The sequence below is a fragment of the Parasteatoda tepidariorum genome, chromosome 6, assembly GCF_982258835.1.
Source record: "Parasteatoda tepidariorum strain Cologne lab strain chromosome 6, Ptep-v5.0, whole genome shotgun sequence".
NCBI classification, from domain to species: domain Eukaryota; kingdom Metazoa; phylum Arthropoda; class Arachnida; order Araneae; family Theridiidae; genus Parasteatoda; species Parasteatoda tepidariorum.
In genome coordinates, this window is record NC_141760.1 from 101,135,630 (window position 1) to 101,151,470 (window position 15,841).

The 15,841-nt window shown below is 32.2% G+C and overlaps 3 protein-coding genes across 6 annotated transcripts in view; all 3 read left to right on the top strand.

The window, feature by feature from the left end:
• Positions 1 to 11,030, top strand: part of Nprl3 (GATOR complex protein Nprl3) — a 38,360-nt gene extending 27,330 nt beyond the window's left edge. For all 4 annotated transcript variants that reach the window (XM_016064874.5, XM_043051149.3, XM_016064875.5 and 1 more), the window contains exons 14-15: positions 9,029 to 9,194; positions 10,505 to 11,030. In XM_016064874.5, coding sequence (XP_015920360.2) covers positions 9,029 to 9,194; positions 10,505 to 10,667 — 329 coding nt within the window. In that variant the 3' untranslated portion in view covers positions 10,668 to 11,030. The remainder of the gene's footprint in view (positions 1 to 9,028; positions 9,195 to 10,504) is intronic.
• LOC147808249 (uncharacterized) lies at positions 1,220 to 7,505 on the top strand. The gene is made up of 2 exons (XM_087166298.1): positions 1,220 to 1,309; positions 4,966 to 7,505. The coding sequence occupies exon 2, from the start codon at positions 4,977 to 4,979 to the stop codon at positions 7,227 to 7,229; it is 2,253 nt and encodes a 750-aa protein (XP_087022424.1). The 5' UTR covers positions 1,220 to 1,309; positions 4,966 to 4,976; the 3' UTR covers positions 7,230 to 7,505.
• Positions 11,031 to 15,056: 4,026 nt separating the features above from the next.
• LOC147808250 (uncharacterized) lies at positions 15,057 to 15,587 on the top strand. Its single transcript, XM_087166952.1, has one exon. The coding sequence runs from the start codon at positions 15,057 to 15,059 to the stop codon at positions 15,585 to 15,587; it is 531 nt and encodes a 176-aa protein (XP_087023078.1).
• Positions 15,588 to 15,841: the final 254 nt, after the last annotated feature.

Here is a 15,841-nt window from a genome sequence, read left to right on the forward strand (position 1 = left end):
ATAGTTTTGATAATGATGAGAAATCAAAACTCTCCTAAACATGCAATTTTGCATAATGCTAAACATAACATAAATATAAATAAACAATGCAATTATGAGCGATCTATAGTTTGTGTAAGTAAGAACTCCCCTAGTCATTCGCCTAATCTGCTCAGTAGACTGATCGTCAAGACACGGTTCCTAGCAGATCTTCGATGCAGGGCTGGATTAAGTGTATGCGGGGCCCTAGACCATTAAATTTTTTGGGGACCTTAAATAAAAAAAATTTCTCGTATATTTTTTATTTATTCAAATATAAAAGTATTTATATATCTTTTCATTTAAGAAAGCATATTTTAAATTAAAATGAATAATAACAAATTAAATTTTACTTTATTTTATTAAATTAGAACTAATAAATAATCATAACATTTTGAAAAATCGTTGTTTTTCTTAATTTTTTTAAAATTAATTTTCAAAAAATCAATTTTAAGGGGGCTCTAGGCCATGGCCTAGCATACCCTCCAACTGCTACGGAATTTCCGTAGTTTCAGAAATCTTCTTTTCAGATGGTAGCAAAATTAATGTCTTAATATTTAAAAAAAATTAATTTTAGCGTAACTTGTCCACTATTACTTATAAAAGTGCAGGCCATATGGCTAGATTCTTAAGTTCTGCTAAAAGTTTTATGAGAGATCCATTTGCTTTAAAAATTTCTACTTTGGTTCGCTACCACTAGAAAGTCACCTATTCACCTAGTCTAGTTCGCACCACTAGAAGTTCCTAACATTTAATTTTCCCGCTAAAGTCCGTTTTTCAGAGCTAAGTCCGTTTTAGTCCGCTTTTTAACGATTTGGTCCGTTTAGTACTATTTTGAAATCATTCAAAAGATTTTTTTTTAAAAAAGCGTCTCAATTACTTTAAAATTGCGATTTTAGCTGACAACCTTAGGTCACCCCACAAAAGGGGGCTGGAAAACAGGTGGCTGGCATGTAGGACCAATCATATCAAATGTCAGCCCTCCAAACTTTCTCTTGGAACAAGCCATAAATCTTAACAAAGGTCAAACAAAAAAAAGAGGTAGGTTTATCCAATTAGTTAAGCTCTCTGCTGTGGTTGACACCTGACTTCTGAGAAAATTGAAAGAAGCTGACTAGATAAGAAGTAGGGGAGTGTCAAATGTGATATATTGCAACTGGCTCATGGGACATTGCAAATACAGCCACATGGAGATTCTTTTACTTTCAGCTGCTGTTGCTTGAATTCTACTAAGTCAGCAAATCAAGAATATTTTGTTAATGGTGTATCAGAGAAGGCATTCTAAAATAAAGTAAGTTATTTTTCACTTTTTTCCTTTTTGTTTCATTAATTTTTAAATAATTCTATAGTGGGATAGAAAATGTATATATGCAAGCTGTTAGAATTTTAATGTTTAAAAGAAGGTAAAAAAAAAAAATGTGAATTCAACAAAAACGACATAATTTTGAAAATAGATCTTGTTTTTTTTTTTTTTTTAAATTTTCTTTTTAAGAAATGAAATCAAATTTATAATTTAAAATATAATAAATTCTAGTTTTATTATTTTAAACTTTGTCAATTTTATCCATTTTTTATATCGCGATCTTTTTCACTTTCCCGTGCTTTATGGTAGCAGTGTATGATCAGGTAACTAATATTGCAGGGATAATTGTGTGCACATGTTCCGATTCCCGATTTATTGCTCCCCCCCCCCCTTTATTTTTTTTTCTTTCTTATTCTCTTCTGAATTTCTACAATAGCATGTTTGGCAAATTGCCAATTGTCGCTTTTTATTTTTTTCCTTGATTTTTATTCTTTTTTTCATTAAACTAACTGATGTTCAGAAGGATATGCACCTCCATTAACGATTTTCCATAATAAAAATCATAAATTTTTTTTTTTTCATTTTATTTAGAATTTAGTTGACATTTTTATTTATATTTTTTTTATTTACTTATTTTTCTTTAGTAGAACTTTTGTTTTTATTGCCTAGCATGTTAATTTAAGATAAGTGTCATTGTTCAAGTAATATAATTAACTGTTTCATATGTAATTTCAAAAGAATTTTTGATTAGATAATCACTTTAATCATAATTTATAATTTTATACTTGAAATAATAATTTATCAAAATTCTTCACTTAAAGAAAGTATTTAGTTGAATCTTCTCTCAAAAAATTTGTTCTAATTACTACTTACACATATCAAAATTCTTGCCCCCCCCCCTCTAATTATCAATACTGATATTTATTATAATTAATTTTTTTTTGTTTATTTTACCGTCAGTGTTTGACTAGGGTTTTTATTTATAGTTAACTAATTGTTGCAAAATGTGTTGTAATTATTTTAGGTTTTTATCAGGTACTTAATTTTAATATAATTTGTAAATAATTGTTATGAATCTTTAAGAAAATGGAGAAAGCAGAAAAATGCAAATAAAATTTTTTGTTTAATTCATACAGAATATATAAAACTAAAGAATCACTCTTAATTTTATTAATGTACTTAATTATATAATAATCATTAATATATAATAAAAGTATAAGTTGTTATTAAAAAGTATTTTAATAAATAAGAATTTTCATTTATTCCAAAATTATTAAGTTGTACTTGATATTTCAAATTATCATCATCATAGTTGGCCAGACAGCCCAATGTGGGCCAATGCCTTTCTCTGAAGATTTCTCCATAATGACTTGATTAAATCAAATTAACAATGATAAAATTAAATCAAAACATTATTTGAAAAAAAAGTTTAAAAATGTTGTTAAATTCATACAGAAGATATAAAACTAAAGAACCACTATTAATTTTATTAATGTATTTTATTGTAAAATAATAATTAATGTAATAAAAATATAAGTTATTATTAAAAAGTATTTTAATAAATAAGAATTTTTATTCCAAAATTATTAAGTAGTACTTGATATTCCAAATTATCATCATCATAGTTGGCCAGACAGCCCAATGTGGGCCAATGCCTTCCTCTGAAGATTTCTCCATAATGACTTGATTAAATCAAATTAACAATGATAAAATTAAATCAAAATATTATTTGAATCAAAAGTTTAAAAATTGTTGTTTAATTCATGCAGAAGATATAAAACTAAAGAACCACTATTAATTTTATTAATGTATTTTATTATAGAATAATAATTAATGTAATAAAAGTATAAGTTATTATTAAAAAGTATTTTAATAAATAAGAATTTGTATTCCAAAATTATTAAGTAGTACTTGATATTTCAAATTATCATCATTATAGTTGGCCAGACAGCCCAATGTGGGCCAATGCCTTCCTCTGAAGATTTCTCCATAATGACTTGATTAAATCAAATTAACAATGATAAAATTAAATCAAAATATTATTTGAAACAAAGGTTTAAAAATGTTGTTTAATTCATACAGAAGATATAAAACTAAAGAACCACGATTAATTTTATTAATGTATTTTATTGTAGAATAATAATAAATGTAATAAAAGTATAAGTTATTATTAAAAAGTATTTTAATAAATAAGAATTTTTATTCCAAAATTATTAAGTAGTGCTTGATATTTCAAATTATCATAATCATAGTTGGCTAGACAGCCCAATGTGGGCCAATGCCTTCCTCTGAAGATTTCTCCATAATGACTTGATTAAATCAAAATATTATTTGAAACAAAGGTTTAAAAATGTTGTTTAATTCATACAGAAGATATAAAACTAAAGAACCACTATTAATTTTATAAATGTATTTTATTGTAGAATAATAATAAATGTAATAAAAGTATAAGTTATTATTAAAAAGTATTTTAATAAATAAGAATTTTTATTCCAAAATTATTAAGTAGTGCTTGATATTTCAAATTATCATAATCATAGTTGGCTAGACAGCCCAATGTGGGCCAATGCCTTCCTCTGAAGATTTTTCCATAATGACTTGATTAAATCAAATTAACAATGATAAAATTAAATCAAAATATTATTTGAAACCAAGGTTTAAAAATAGTCTTGCATTTATCGTGTAAGAAATAAGCTTTTTCCTAATTGGAGATTTAAAAGAAAATTAGTAAGTTTTCGAAAGATCTCTGTATTTATAAAAATTGATGGCATTTTGAAAGTTTAAAAAAACATGCATTTTTAATGTAATAAAATAATTATAAAACATGTTTAAGATTGAGTGTTTAGGATGATGTTAAAGATTATGAGGATTTGTTACTATTTGACTGGACAATAGTAGAGTGAAAAGCAGATGAAGCTAATATCAGTGTGTTGTCATGGCTACTCATTTAAAGTTAAAGTAAAAATATATATGCTGTTTCACCTTTATAGGTTCACTTGGAAGATATTTATTTACAAGTAAAATATATTTAATCAGTGTAAAACTAAATTTATATGTCATATGCAAAAGTCCCTCATTTTTAAGTCATTCTTTCATAGCTTTATATACATTTAAGCTATTTTAAAAAAGTTATGTCTACTACTCTAGGTATATTACATTGCGTGCCTTTATGAGTGATGGCAGCCTAAGGTGAAATTAGCTCTTTTAAGTTGCCAGCATATCTTTTATCAATTTTGTTCTTTAACTGAAACATATTTTAATTATTATTTAAAACAATGTTCATTAATATTTTCTATCATTGTTAGTTTATGTTCTTAGATTAGAACTATTTAAATTTATTTACATAATTATCCCTTGGACAAGAATAATGGAAGGTATTAACTATTTGGCCTTCCCAAAATTTATCCTACTCAAATATTTCTAAAGGTAGCCATATTTTTAATAGTAATAGCATACTTTTGGTAACGCTAATAGTTATTTGTTTTCTAAGGCCATAAATTAAGGTTCTGTTAAAATACTTCAAATTTTGAGGATATAAGGTAGTTTGCTCATTACTTTTCAACTTCATCTTTTGTATTTTTGCAAGTATATTAAATTTCAATGCTATTATGGTTTAGATACTAATATTTTTTTTTATTTTTAAGGTTTAACAAAAATGGGAAAATGTAAATTTGACAGTCGATGGTTGGAGAAAACTGATGAAAATGGACATAAGATTAAAGATTGGGGAAAAGAAGAGAAAAACAGTTTATTATGCTTAGTATGTGACAGTTTAATCTCGATTGAGAAAGGATTCAATGCCATCAAAAAACATTATGAGACTGTTAAACACAAGAACAATTTTAAACTGAAGAAGGACTCCTCGCAGTTACATCTTTCATTTTGCGGGACTTCTGACGAAGACAATTCAAATAAGATGCCATCTTTACAATTATATTCTTCTAAAGAAGCTGCTTTACGCGCTGAACTGATCTGGTGCATGAAAGTAGTTGCATGCAACATGTCGGTAGAAACGACTAAAGACATTGCTCATTTATTCAAAGGAATGTTTCCTGGAGCTATTCCGGAGCAATTTTCTTTGAATCCAACCAAAGCAAGCTACTTAATAACAGATGCGCTTGCTCCGTATTTTAAAGAAATGCTTTTAACAGAAGTACAGGGAGCTTTGTTTTCAATTCAGTATGATGAGACAACCAACAATGCGGGACAGAAAGAACTGCAAATTTTAATAAGATTTTGGTCAGAATCCACAGGAGAAGTGTGCACAAAACATCTGGAGAGTGTTTGCATGGGTCATGCCACAGCAGAAGACATAAAGAAGAACATTTTGGAATGTTTAGATAATGCAAACCTGCCTCTTTGTAAGATATTAATGTTAGGAAGTGATGGGCCAAATGTCAATAAAAAGGTATTTAGACTGATGAATGAAGAAATGAAATTGGTTCGAAATGAAGGGCTGTTTGATGTAGGCTTCTGTAATATTCATATCATGCATAATGCATTTCAAAAGGGGTTGGGGGAACTAGGATGCGATGCATCAGATTTAATTATTGGCCTTTTTAACTATTTCCAAGACTGGCCATCCCGCTGGGAAGACTTTTCAAACATCCAAATTAAGAAGAAAGTGCCACACTTGCATTTTCTTAAGCACGTGACTTCAAGGTGGCTCACTCTCGAACCTGCTGCAAACAGAGTTCTGCAGCAATGGGATGCGATTGTGGAGTATTTTTTAACTTATATTCCATCAAAACAATCAAGACTAATGGCCACAATCAGCTACAAAAAAATTGTATCTTTCTTGCAAAAGAAAAGTATGAGAGCTGAGTTGAATTTTATCTGCACAAGCTCTTCATTATTCACTAAATTCACAGGTTTATTTCAGAAAGAAGAGCCATTAATACATGTGTTATTTGATGAAATCAAGGAGTTAATATTAACTATAATGGGACGCGTTTGCAAAACAGAAGCTGTAACAGAATTCAAGCAAGAACCGAGCCCGGATGCTTTCAAAGCAGAAAATTTGTTGAAAGGAAAGGATATTTTTTTCAACGAATCACTTTTAAACTGCCTGTCATCACTTTCACAAAATGAAAGAGACAATTTTACTTTACGTGCTAGAAAGCACTATGTTGCTGCTGGAGATTACATTTTAAAGAAGAGAATTGTCACTGGAAATGGAGTTTTAGAAGCTTTAGGTTGTATGCAACCTGAGAAGATCAAGAATCCTCAAAGTTTGAACGATATTGTGAAAATTGCTAGTTTATTACCCATAGAAGTAAATACCGATCATCTCATTGATGAGTGGAAGTTATTGCAATTAAAAGACATTAAACAATGTGATGGTCGGATAGACCATTATTGGAACACTTTGCTGAAAGATCAATTAAAGTACACTAATCTTAGCAAAGTAATTAAACCAGCATTAACTCTTATCCACGGTAGTGCAGATGTGGAGCGAGGATTTTCTAGATCAGCTAGAATAATGACTGAGGATAGAGCCTCCATGTCAATTCGGATGTTAAATGCAAGATTGACTGTTAGCGATGCTCTTAAAGTATATAAAAATAAACCAGAAGTAGTTCCTGTGACAAAAAAGCTCCTCAATTTAGCTAGTGTAGCTTATAAAAGCTACAATAACTATATTGAACAGGAAAGAAAAAAAAAAGAGGAAGAAGCAAGAAAAATTAAAGAGGCTGATGACTTGAAAAAAGCAGCAGAAGAAAGTCTTTTGAAATTAAATAGGAACAAACAAGACATTAAAAGTTTATCAACCGAGCTGAAAGCTGCGAAAAAAGAGGAAAATCTTCAGATCAAAGTTACTGATAAACTTCTTGAAGAAGCCATTAAACGATTGAAGAAAGCTCTCGATAAAGGGGATTTTACAGAGGCTAAATTGCACAAAGCATGATTGAAGGTGCAATGAAATCTAAAGAAGAGGGAAGTAATAAACGTAAGATTGTTGATACCCTAGAAAAAGAACTTGAGAAAAAAAAAGATTCTTTAATCACAACTTTTTTTAACAAGAAGCCAAAAACAAAAGAATAGTTTAGCATATGTGTAATAGCGTATGTGTAGCTTCAGATGTATTATTAATGTTTTTTTCTGTTTTAATTGATTTCTCTATTCTGTACAATTAAAATAAGTATTGAGAATGTTTAAATATAAAGTTAGTTTACTTCAGTGATTATTTGTTATTTTTTATCATGTTTGTAAATTTCCAGTCTTGCTTTGGAGATTAAATAAAAGAGGTTGGAAAAAAAATCTAGCTGTTTTTATAGTAAATTAAGGTAAAGGAAACTTGTGAAATTTATATCTTTTTAGTAGGATTCTGTTTTTAAATTTCTATGACTGATGTTTTTTAATTTTTTGGTAAAGATATCGAGTCAAACTGTATTCAGGGGTGTCACAATAGCAACTGTTACAATTGTAAATGGTGCTAAGTTTTTTTTTTTTAAAGTCTTAATTGGTCCTCCTAGGTCCTCTTTTTCCTACAAATGGTCCTCTTTTCCCTTTTTTCTTGTCTAAAATATGTTGGGAGCCCTGAGATTAGTGCTTGCATGATTATTTAAATAATGTCATTAATGAAGCGAGCCTCATTCATAAGATTTAGTTAACTATCTTTGATGAATTAAATGCCTGTTACTGATCAAAATTATGAATAAACATAATACATAATATTTCAAGTTCATTTGATGTGAAATCCTAACTGGAAAATATTGCAGTTTCTCTATTTTGATGGCTATAAAAATCCCTAAAATTCCCTATGTGTAAAATATTTAGTGTATTTTACAACAATTATAATGAAATTTATCTTTCGTAAAATCTACTGGATTTTTCCCTATCCTTGTTGGCAATTATGTTAATTAAACCCAAACGCTCTGGGATGGTTGCAGCTTTTTTGTTTTATAAATAATCCAAGAAGTTTAAACCAGAGCCTGAGTAAGACAGGGGCATACGAGGCAGTTGCCCCGAACTCCCACATCGAATAGAATGTTTATTTTAGGTTTCCTTCTTAATTAACTTTTTTTTAAAAAAAATATTAGTACAGTGTAAAATTTTATGTTAGCTTTTTCATTAATCTATTGTATGAACAACAAAAAAACTATATTTCGTAAATCCACGGCTTTCTAGTACCGAATTTAGCTAAATTTTTGCAATTATGATGGACAAATTCAGCCAATCAAAAGTTTTTTTTTACATATCGCAAAATGTGAGTTGTTTACAAAAATACATGCTTCTGATTGGCTTCATTGAGCCATTGTAATTGCAAAAATTTAGCTGAATTCCGCCCTAATGTCAGCAAGGATATGAATTTTTTGCAGCTATATGACAAAGTTAACAATCGGAAAATTGCATTCGGCATGCTGGGCATAGAAATGTCAAAAAATCAATAAAATGGACAGAACAATATTTCGTCTGACCATTTGAGGGAGGGGGACATTTATAGGTATTTTAGGTTCTAGTCAATTTTCTTGTTATATATCTATAATGAGGTGAAAAATTTAAATACCTTCATAAATTCGGTTCTTCATTACTGAAGTAGTGAAGCAGAGGGGGGCCCACAAAGAAGTTTTTGCCCCGGGCCCTGGTTTAAACCACGTAGTTTGGAGCTTGTGGGGTGAAATGGGAAAGAAGTGGAGATTAGCAAACAATTTTTATATTTAGTCGTGTTGTGGTAACTGTTCATTTTTGTGTTTTTTTTTTCAGATCAAAGTGATGAATCTCATTCAAAGGCATCTTCTGAAGATGAAGATCTCTCTCTGAGGGAACAGGATTCCATTCGACAGGCCAATCTCAAACCCACAGAGAGAGACATTCTCAGGGATTCTTCCTCCTCCTCCAACAGCAAGGAAGATTTGAAGAATTTTCTCAGGTAGCTCTTTTTCTTCTCCACAGAATTTCATTTTGCAGCAATAATGCTGCCACAAGAGGGAGTTGTAGTGTAGTGTATCTACCATTTCAATAATATAATTCCAATTCTCTACTATATCAGGCATATTAATTCGATTCTATGTTGCGGTACCTTTTCATAGATAAAGGTTGACCTTTTTCTATGGACCCTTTTGGACAAACTAAACTTACACTCAAATTTCGTCAAAAAGAAAATCTAAAGTATATCAGATATCAAGATACTCATCTATCATCTCACATTATTCGCAAATCCTGTTCCTGGGGAGAACTTTGACATCATTAAAAACAAGAACTCCAATTTTTATCATGATCTCACTAACTATTGAAAACTGGTCGTATTATAAATGTCACAATTGAATAGTTGTTGGGTCAGTTTAGGTTTGTGAGTGCAATTTCATTGGCTGGTGTAATGCCCCATTGCAGAATTGCGGCGAAATTGTTGCAGAATGTTACAAAGTTCTCGAAAGAGAGATTTTTCTTTTTTTTCAGAAATTTGCACATAATATCTGAATCGCGCATTTCGATAATCACTTTTGGACGTGTTCAATTTACGCCGATAGTATCGAAAATCGTTGTAATGTTCCGATTGTATTTTTGGCAGTTATTGATATTGATTTTCATGTGGCTTTTAAATATCCTAATAATATTGCAAACAATATGGAAATTTGAATTGTGTTTTTCAGCGTTTTCTTTTTTAAGCGAATAATTTTATTGAATAAGGCAATAATTTTATTGTTATTGCTATTGATTTCAACATAATTTTTAAATCCGATATTTTAAACGAAACGATATATTAAACAAAACACGCATTTGGGGTGTCGATTTGCATGATTTCGTCGTCAATCTTTTTTTTCGGCAATTACTGCTTATTTCATGATTTTTTTATTATAATAATTATTTGCAAAATGCAAAGGGTTAATGTTAATGAAATATATACATACTCCTATATTTATACACACACACTTGTAAACACAGCGTTTTTATTATTTTAAATTAGTAACATATGTTTGTTATTATTAAAAGTATCTTCTTGTAGTAAGATATTAGTGCAAGAGAGTTTTTGTCGCTGATAGCTCAAAAAAATTCTGCCACAGAGGTATAATGATTACTTGTTATTTGAGTTTTGTTAAAATTTTTGAAGTTTGGAAGCTGATTCTTGATAAAAAACTTGAATTACTCTTAGTGTATCTGAACTCTCTTAACCAGTGGAGGTAAATCAAAATTTGTTATGATGAAATTTTTTCTTCTCAAATTATTTATTCAATACTTTAGGTTTTGTCGCTACTTCAGAGGTCAGCATCATCTTGAAGAGATCATGTATTGTGAAAATATAAGGCGATCCCATCTTCATTCTCTTTTGGATAAATTTAGAAAAATTCTTATCACTTGCCAATTTGAAGATGCTGCAGTTTGTGCTCTCAACAATCGCATCTGAACTTTAACATTTTTTAAAAATCAATTTTCAGTTGATGTTTTATGACATAATCCCTGATATTTACGGAAAATATATATTTAAGTTACAGTTGAAAAAGACAGAGATAAATTAATATTTTTTTCTTCTTCCTATTTACACTTTCTTCTCACCTGCATATATCCTACAGGAATTATAAACCTCAAAATTGGCAATTAATTTCTTTTCGAATGAGCAAAAAAATAGGAATCATTTGTAAATTGATGATGGAAAATTTTTTTTCAAATGATAAGGGACATTTATAAAATAAATATGTGAATATTTATCAGTTCTCTTCAACAAAAATGTATATTTATTAATAAAATGTATTTTGTTATTTTTCTTAAATTTATTTCTTCCCTTCATGCATCAACAGAGTTCAAAAATGAAAAAATCTAATGATAAGTAGTCCATTCTAAATTACTCTGCCATTTGATAGTAATACTCATGAAAAGTAATGAATTGGATAGAAAACAAAATGTTTCAATGAAATTATGATTACTTGTGATTACAAGTAATTGCATAGCAGTAATTATCTGTAATCCATTACTGTAACTGATGCCCAACTCTGCAACAACATTAAGATCAAGAAGATTCATTAAGGAGATTACTATAGGAACGATAAATTTTTGACACACTATGAACAAGTGTGCTTTTGCATAACGGGATAAAATACCTTGTCCGGTTTTCTTTGTATACAAAGAGACATAATATTCTAATAAATTGTTAATAAAAAAATGCATTAAAAAAATAAAACTAAGTAAATTAATATATTTGTTAAATTATTGTTTAACCCCTTAACGATCGGTTAATTTTCAAGAAAACGGTCATAAAAAGTGCCCATTTTGCGAATACACGTATTTGATAGTATCTAGTTTAAAATAAACCAACTATCTACAAGTACCTTAAAAATATCCTGGTTCTGCCATCTGGAGTGTAAAATGAGAAATAAAATGTTTTCTGGGCGAAAAAAATGAATTAGTTTTATTCTTATTGGCTCGTTACTGCTGAACACTCAAGCCCGGAAGTTTCACGGGAGCGAGAAATAGAGGGCGAAACCTCACCCCGTCATTTATACGGGAGTGAGAAGGAAGGGGATCTCATGGATGGTTTTAAGCTATTCAAGGAAAAATTTTAAAAAACTACAGTTTAAGCTCCTTACACTTGAAGCAAAGCTATAATTTTATACTGTATAAGCCATCTAGGCTTTAATAAGGACAAGTAACTAAAATATACTATTAGTTATTAAGGTTTTTTAAAAATCGCCAGCAATATTGAAGTAAGGGGCCGGGGTAGCCTGATTGTTAGGGCACTGGGCCAATGTCCAAGAGGTCGTGGGTTCGATCCCCGTCGACCGATGACTCCCCGTGTAGTAAATGGTGACTGAAGCACTTTAAATCTGTCGAGTCGCAAAGTCCCCCATGTTCTCATAACTTACAAATCACACCTCTGGGGGTACTGATCCAGGAGTTTCCTTGTCTTCTTGATTGAGATCAAAATTACAAAGCTACGGAGTTGAACATTAGTAGTCGTAAACCCAAAATTGGGTCGGCTGTTCAACGACGGATATGAAAAGAAAAAAAAAACCTTGAAGTAAAATGTTTAAATATTATAGTATTAGAAAATCCTTTTTATTTTCTCAAAACTTTGGCTTTTCACAATGTTGACGTCTTGCACCTTTTTCATGATATAAATAGCGCGGGCTAAAGCTAGGCTAAACTTGACCCAACGGTCATGAGTAACTGTTGTAAACTTAGATCAGTCATGAAAATAGCATATTTTTCGCAAAAAAAAAACATCATTTCATACAACTACATATAATTTTTAATTGTTCCAACGACTAAAAAAGTTTGAAATCAAAGCTGCCAATTTTCTAAGAAAATATGTGATGGGACCCCTCCATTGGCAGATCTTAACACTATTGCTCTGGTACTTAAGGTAAAACGTATGCACTGATTAAGCCAAAATTGTCCCAGGAGAAAAATGAAATTTGGACAAAAATGGCACATCTAAATATTATTCCTCTACTTCTATAATGTTTTAATATATCATAAGGCTGGGATTATTATTTTATTTTATAACCGTCGTTTAACAGCCGACCCAATTCTTTTGGCTTCACGACTGCTAATGTTCAACTCAGTAGCCTTGTAATTTTGAACTAATCCAGAAGACAAGGAAACTCCTGGATCAGTACCCCCAGAGGTATTGATTTGTTATGGGAACATATAGGACTTCGAGACTCGACAGACTTAAACGTGCATCAGTCACCATTTACTACACGGGGAGTCTTCGACAGGCGGGGATCGAACCCGCGCCCTCTTGGATATAGACCCAGTGCCTTACCAACCAGGCTATCCCGGCCTGGATCAACTATTGGGAGAAATTCTATGTTCTCCCTTCTCTTCGTGGAGACATTTTGATGAAACTAACCCGCATTTGCGTTACATGGCGAAGAAAACCACGAGAATTTCTCGTAAGCACTGTGGTCGTTACAAGCCGGATGCGGATTCGTATCGACCAGCCATCACTGGGATTCGAACCTCGGGTCACCTCATTGGAAGGCGAACGTTCTATCCCTTAATCCATCACGGCTCTGCAAGTCTAGTTGTGACATTTTGCGGAAATGGGCTAAAAGGCTACCAAAAGTGTTGGTAATAATTGCTGTAACAAAAATCCTCCACCACGGCAGCAGGCGCTGCAGATTATCACAGAGTTTGTAGATTAATTTTCGTTTGCGATTCCAAAAATATAAACAGCTAGCGAGATACTGTCTGAAGAATTTTTTAATTTTTCGGAGGGAGATTTCTTCAGCGATAACGCAGAAATTTGTTTGCAAAAGAGCTCTTCAGGAACTCTCGCATAATATTTGCAGAAAAGTGAAAATAATAGTTATTAATGTTAATACTTTTGTGGTCTGTCGATCTTATGAACTCTGACAATCGTAACTGAGTCTGACAATGTCTGCCGCTGTTTAAAGAAGAAAGACTATAATAGCCTGAAATGAATTTATTCAAATGATTGTATTTGGCTTGCAAGACACATTTTGATTTATGAACATGATGCTACAAACAGTCTTATTAAATTCTGCTACCGGGGTCACAGTTGATCAACAAAATTTCACTTTTATTTGATACTATTGTGAGTCGCTTAATTTAATTTTGTTTTAAAAAATCTTTTGACTAATTTTATTGGACATATATTGCTGATAAGAGATAATGCATGAAAAATACGTTTTCTGAAACAATTTCTTGAAATACCTTAGCATTTCAACGGAGAATTTAAAGTTGTGTGCAGCATTGACACTTCGTCACTTTGAAACTAAACCGTGGAAACTCAAAAAAGCAAGTTTCTCAGGAGAGCGATTTCTAACTTTTAAGGAACTTCCACCGCAGGTTGACTCGAAGCTATGGCGACTATTGCAAAATAGTTTACATTCAAAAAACCCTGTTTCTTTACATTTTTCAATGAACCAGGCCTGATTCTTGTAGCATTTCTAATTTTAAGGTAATTTCGAAATAAGTTAAGGTACTTTGAGATGCAGCACTTTTCTCTAAAACTTTTATTAAAAGGGGAGAGTTATTTCAAAATACAACGATGTTCTTCAAAGTATTCTCCCTAATATTACATCTTTCATTTCAAATTTTGACATACAACAGTGTAGGAAAATAATTGCTCTCCTGAAAAACTTGCTGTTTTGAGTTACCACGGTTTAGTTTCAAAGCGACGTTATCGCCTCCACGGTTTTGTTGCAACTGGCACACTGCTACACTATTTCCTAAAACCAAGATGGCGAATCGCGCCAATGCGATAAAGATTTATCTGCTCTCTAAATTAATTTTATGGACCTATGAAAATAACACTTTGTTTCACTAAAAGGGTGACTTTTTTTACTCAAAATGACCCAAATATCTCATTTTTCGATTATTTTTGAGTTACTACGGTTGAGTTTCAAAGCGACGACTTGTCAGGACTAGAAAAACCTTTAATCTGACAGAACATGATTTATTCGTTTTTAATTTATTAATATCTAATGTGCAAAACACTGGCAATATACTTGACTAAAACATTAAATTTTATTGTATAACCATGAAATTGTAAGAAAGTAATAGTTTTTTTACTATAACGTAAGATATTTACCGATGATAATCATACACTCCTCAAAAGTGAAATTGCAACACCAAGAAATAATGCACGTAGCGTCATGCAAATTTCAGGAGCGAAAGTAGTGAGATGGATATGCAAATGATTAAATTTGCGCACGCATCTGATCACGTGGTACGCATATTCGGGCTATAAAGACCAGCAACTGTCCCTTCTCATAAACGGCATCTGAGGTTGTGCGCAGCATTTGCGACTTTCGAAAAAGCGTAGAAAATGCCTCTGAGACGTCGGCGAGCTCAATACCATCAGTTAACGACCGTGGAACGTGACCGTATTATCGAACTCCATGAACTTGGTTTGTCGCTGCACGCAATAGCAACTCGTGTTGGGCACAACGTGAGTCCCATCCAACGTTGTGTCACACGATGGATTCAGGAAGGTCTACGTGCACACCGAAGAGGAAGTGGTGCGCACAGGTGCACGTCAGAGCGCACAGACCGGCGTATTCGACAGTGGACTATTCGAGACCCTTTCTCCACGGCACGTGCCATCCGAAGCCGGTGGCCTTCAGGAGCAGGTGGATCTGTGTCCACCCAAACCATACGCAACAGATTGCACGAAGTACAGTTACGTGCACGGGTACCAGCAACAGGGGTACCGTTGACCGCTTTACACAGGGCTAGACGCCTGGCGTGGTGTCATCGTCATCGTACTTGGACCACCCAATGGCATCGGGTATTGTTCACGGATGAATCTCGTTTCTGTCTGTGGAGAAATGTCGGCCGTCGACGGGTATGGCGGTGACCCGGAGAACGCTACGAACCAGCCCATTACGTCGAGCGTCACAACTGTCCTTCACCGGGCATCATGGTTTGGGGTGGCATAATGATTGATCGCAGAACGCCCCTGGTACACATTCACGGCAGTTTGACAGCGGACCGCTACGTCACACAAGTTGTGTATCCCGTTGTTCTGCCCTTGTTGCAGGGCGCATCCAACACGGTATTCCAGCAAGACAATGCCAGGCCGCATGTCGCACGGCGAACTCTTAACAGCCT